Source organism: Hyperoodon ampullatus (assembly GCF_949752795.1).
Source record: "Hyperoodon ampullatus genome assembly, chromosome: 17".
In the NCBI taxonomy this organism is placed as follows: domain Eukaryota; kingdom Metazoa; phylum Chordata; class Mammalia; order Artiodactyla; family Ziphiidae; genus Hyperoodon; species Hyperoodon ampullatus.
Genome location: NC_136930.1, coordinates 43,130,668 through 43,135,623, shown reverse-complemented (window position 1 = coordinate 43,135,623; position 4,956 = coordinate 43,130,668). Strand labels below are relative to the sequence as shown.

At 38.7% G+C, this 4,956-nt stretch overlaps 1 protein-coding gene across 1 annotated transcript; it reads right to left on the bottom strand.

Annotated features, from left to right (window-relative positions):
• Positions 1–1,325: 1,325 nt before the first annotated feature.
• POLR2K (RNA polymerase II, I and III subunit K) lies at positions 1,326–3,404 on the bottom strand. The gene is made up of 4 exons (XM_079722261.1): positions 3,357–3,404; positions 2,617–2,685; positions 2,178–2,270; positions 1,326–1,521 (listed from the first exon to the last, which is right to left on the bottom strand). Exons 2-4 carry the CDS (start codon positions 2,675–2,677, stop codon positions 1,499–1,501), a joined length of 177 nt encoding a protein of 58 aa, XP_079578387.1. The 5' UTR covers positions 2,678–2,685; positions 3,357–3,404; the 3' UTR covers positions 1,326–1,498.
• Between the last annotated feature and the right edge of the window lie 1,552 nt (positions 3,405–4,956).

The following is a 4,956-nucleotide window of genomic DNA, read 5'->3' as shown; positions in this document are numbered from 1 at the left end:
TAAAATTACTTCCATTTTATAGATGATGGGGACACGAAGAGGTAACTGACTGAAACGATGGTCTTGAGTTCCAGTGGTTAACACTTTCCCCATTAAACCACTGTCTAGTTAACCAAATAACAGTATTCAATTAAACTACTGATACACAAAGGACCTATGATGAAATTAGAATAGTTAAGAGCAACATTACCCAATGAGTTGTGGTTTAGGAGGCTGTCATAAAGAGATATTTATTGGGACTCTTGTACAAAAAGGACAAGCTCAAGAAGGAACGTGGCAGAATTACAAAATTATGAAAGCCACAGTCCAGGAAAACCTGGACCAAGGAAGCACTCTTTAAAAATCTTGAGTATGGTAGTGCTTTGTATAGCACATAATAAATTTACAGAACTTAATATGTGAGGATGGTAGTAGAAACAATGCTTTGTTTTCTTTTTTAAGTGGCACAGTTGCACAGTTAATACTTTGAATGTGCGAGACACACAAAACTATTAAAAAGTTGAAATATATCTAATCGAATCCTGGAACAGATGCAGTATCTGAGCATCCATATCCCTAAGATCAAGGCAAAAGCTTTAAACATTCATCCAATTTAGTGTAAACCAACTCCTATTTTTTCTATATCCTGAAAGCAGAGTTTTTTACCTTAATGAATGATTACACCTGGAAAACTGCACCTGCCTTAATAGTCTGCTTCATCCACTTTACTTGGGGTTGATTTTGCCTTAGATAAAGCAACCATTAAAGTTTCTTTTCCCTTGCCGAAGATTTAAAAAACAGTCAAGGGCTTCCTTGGTGGCGCAGTGGTTGAGAGTCTGCCTGCCGTTGCAGGGGACACGGGTTCGTGCCCCGGTCTGGGAAGATCCCACATGCCGCGAAGCGGCTGGGCCCCGTGAGCCATGGCCGCTGAGCCTGTGCGTCCAGAGCCTGTGCTCCGCAACGGGAGAGGCCACAACAGTGAGAGGCCCGCGTACCGCAAAAAAAAAAAAAAAAAAAAAAGTCAAGCATTATATACAAATACAGAAAGGCCTATGCCAAGTTAACAAATAAATTATAACTCAAAATGAGGTATGCACACTGACAGTAAGTGCATTGGTATACCCTATACAAAATGAGGCTGGAGAGTTTACAAACAATTGGTGATGTAAAACAGTGGTTTCCTAGGAACTTACTTAATCAGACCTTTAAAGGGCCCTAGCAAACCTCATTTTTAACAAGGGCCCCAGATGATTCTAGGTTTTGATTAAAGTGTAGTTTGGGGAAGCACTTTTAACCTTCATTGTGTGTCAGATTACATATATGATAAAATTAAATTACAAACCATGTAACTGAACAAAAATATCTTTATATAAGCTATTGATACCTAAATACAATATGGTTTTTAAAACGAAATCATTTGTATATAGTTGTATTCATAAAGTACACTAATCAAAAGCTATACGACAACATTAATAGCAAATCCAAATCCAAATGAAGACATTCCTCTGAATTTCATCTTTCATCGAGCATCAAAAACCACCACTATCAAAAACTGAGTTAAGGACAAAAAAAGTACTTCAAAATTATATTAAAAATGTAATACTTCCAAGTCACTTTCTCTTTGCAATAAGCTAGTTATTTAATCTAAAATGCACAAAAGAATGACGTTCACTATTTACTATGATAATTAGAAATGAACTAAAAAAATAAACTATTTTATTAGCCCCCCCCATGATACAAAAGACCAATGCACCAAGAAACACTAAAGCAGTGTTAAAAGTGATAATTTAGTGATCTAAAAAACACTGGTAGTTATTACATAACAATTTACTCTCAGTCTTTCAGCTAATTTGTAAGCCTCACTTATTCCATTAGGTAGCATACAAACTCAATATTTGTATTTCTCCTTGTATCATTTAGTTTGCCCATAAACTGAAGCTCAAGAATGAGTACTTATATACAGAATCCCTGAAAAAATACACTTATGAAAGCCAAAATCAACTAGTATTTAGATTATTTAGTATATGTCTATACACTGGAGTACTGGTCCATGAAAATGCTAATCATGCTTTTTGTTTTTTTGGTAAGTAATCCAAGTTGTTACCATTTTTACCAGAAATTAGCCTTTGACTATCAAAGCATGCATTATTTTTCACTTCCTCTTATCTCATATGCAGAAAGCTTAGTTAGAAGGATACATCTTTTAGTCCTTTTCTTGTACATTATTCTGTATCCACATTCTCTGCAACGGATTGGATCCCTTGATTTTATTTCATTTTCTGTGTGACATTCTAGAAACAAAACACGTTTATTCAATGCCTAAAAGGGAAATATTACAGACGAGCAAATTATCTTAACCATACTTTTCACCCAAAGCAGTAAAATACAGTATACTCAATCTCAAGGGTATGTTGCCATTACCAACATATTAAGGGAGAAAGAAAAAAAGAGTGGAGGGCAATGCATTTTTCCTAGGAAAGAAAATGAAATCTTAATAAGAGGATTTTTTTTTTTAAGATTGTTAAAGTTGTTCTGCTTTCTAACTTTAAAGATGAATGACTCATTTAAGCCAAAGACAAATGCAATAAATGCAAAACTGAGGTGAAATACTCTTACTTTTGTAAATGTTACTCTTACCTCCACAGATATATATCATTGGCTGCTGCTTTGGGGGTTGAACGTCCTTCTGGGTGTCCATTGTTGTCCCTGAAATCACAGACAAATATTTAATATCTCAGATGGGGTCCTCACAAATCTAACCAGGCCTCATTTTTCTCGGAGAAAGCTAAAAAGGTCCCAATTCCTAATCTGTGCTTTTTTCAAATCCTATAGGTGGGTCTAAAGAACGAAACAAAAAAACAACGTATTGTGCATTTACCCCCACACTGGACACAATAATAAACACTTTACATATGTCATTTCAATTATGCATGCTATTTCATTATAAGTTTTACAATTCTAGGAGGTATTACTTTTATTTTACAGATGAAGGAACTGGGGTTTTAAGGAAGTTAATTTGGGCAGAATTATTCATGTGTTAAGAATCAGAGATTTAGATCTGACTGCAAAGCTCGCGTCTTCATTTAACACAAGTTCCATTTTTCTTAACTTTAGCAAGAGATTGCCAAAAAACTGTATCCCTCAACAGGAGAACATGCGAACCGAAGATAACGGAAGAACAAAGAAATAACTCCCAACGGCTAAAAAGCCAACAGCTAAACAGGCAAACAACCCAACAGCTAAACAGGCAAAGGCCTAACAGCATCGACTCTATCCCCAGCCTCTCCCGACTGTAACCCCACACCAGACCTGTTTAGCCCCTAGCGTCTTTCCAGTTTTGGCCCAAATACCCACCCGCCAATCCCCCAATTCCTTACCCACGTAACACGGAGAAACTTCTCTTCTTTTCCGAACAGATTCCGCCTCGCCGCTGTACTGCAGCCAACTTCCGGCGCTGGCTTATGACGTAAGCGGAGTCTCCGCCCCTTCCGGCCCAGGTGCGGCAGAGAAAGCCGGATTGAGCGCAGCTGGTAAAGCTGGTTCTATTTTTGTGTTTCAGACCCTGGACAAAAGTGCTTGTTTCGGTCTCACCTGTTTTCATTTTTCAGGGAAGTAAAGCGTTTTAGAAGCTCCTCAAGTCGAAGGAGGTTTGTTTTTATGACATATGAAGTCGGTAGAAAGTAACACTTTTCCAGGAGGGCAGAGGGTTAGAAGAGAAACCCAAGTGAAGTGCTCGTGGAATCCTAGGCTGACCGTTACTCCGAGGAACGTAGAAGAATCGGCTCCACCGCTGATTTCCACGTAGCAAAGCACTTTTCAGATTATGCATTTCAAGTCGTTTGATACCTGTGCCGGGGCAGTGGAGCAGCCGCCCCTATCCTTAGCATAATTTCGTTTTTGCTTTTCGCCCCTTTCTCTCCTAGGCTCCCGTCATCCCTGTAAACCCCTCCTTTTACTCGTTTTAAAGCACAGGTGAGCTTGCGGGCAGCTACGTCAATTACTCCCACTTAAAGCTAAGGGATTTAGGTAGTGGTAGCTGTCCATTGACCCTCCTTTCATCCCATGTATTCATTCCTCCCCAGAAAAACAAAACGACTTGCCCAGTGGAGGCGTGTTCTTTCAAAGATCAAAATTTTAGTGAGACTAGTAACAGTTGGGTTCACAACATTTGCATTCGTTTGCTTCTTTCACAGCAGGTATTTATATCACGAGGGAGAAGAAAATGAAGTTACTAAAATTTAGAAAATAACCAGTTGTTAATAACTATTTTAGTTAATCTGAGAAGCAGGTTTCTTTCTCCCCAACATGCACTACTTTGGTTTTTATTAAGCAGGCTATACTGCTTTTCGGTCTTCCATCCAGCAACTTGAGAACCTTGAGCCTCACCTTTCACTTCCAGAAGGACACTGGTTGCACCTCCACAGACCAGCCTGAGAGATTTAACTCGATTTTCTCAGTCTTCCTAGCTTCCGAGTTTTAAATTTCCAGGAAACACAGTGGACTGTCCTGCTTCTTTCTCCATAGATAGGCTAAGATAGAACATAAATATTTTGATCATCAGCTCTCTTATGAAATACCCCTCCTCTTAGCCAAAGGGAAGAGGTAATCCAATAGAACAGTCAAAATTAGCTTCACTCAAGAAATATTAGGTAAAACCATTGTCATGATGAGAGAGATTATGGAGTGATCCAGAAAGTGTAACTTTAATCATTGCAAACTGACCTGGGTTCTGACTATGCAGCTTGAGGTTATCAAGATGATGCTGGCACATAACACAGTTTGTGGAGATCAGAATGGATCAACACATGTAGAATACAGATGGGTCCTGGAACCCTACAGAGGGTTAGGGTAAAGACAAGTTATAGCAAGGAGATCCAGAATTTCAACAGGAGTTCATCTCGAGGCTAGTTCCCAATGCAACATTCTTTTTCCTATCAGGAGGAACCAGTAACTTTAGGATCATTTTGGAGCAGGGTC

Excerpts from the sequence above, each read along its gene's own strand:
- POLR2K (XM_079722261.1), bottom strand. The coding sequence starts at position 2,677 with ATGGACACCCAGAAGGACGTTCAACCCCCAAAGCAGCAGCCAATGATA. Across the intron at positions 2,271-2,616 it reads AATGATATATATCTGTGGAG|AATGTCACACAGAAAATGAA; the intron begins GTAAGAGTAACA and ends TTTTGTTTCTAG. Across the intron at positions 1,522-2,177 it reads CAAGAAAAGGACTAAAAGAT|TGGTGGTTTTTGATGCTCGA; the intron begins GTATCCTTCTAA and ends AGTTTTTGATAG.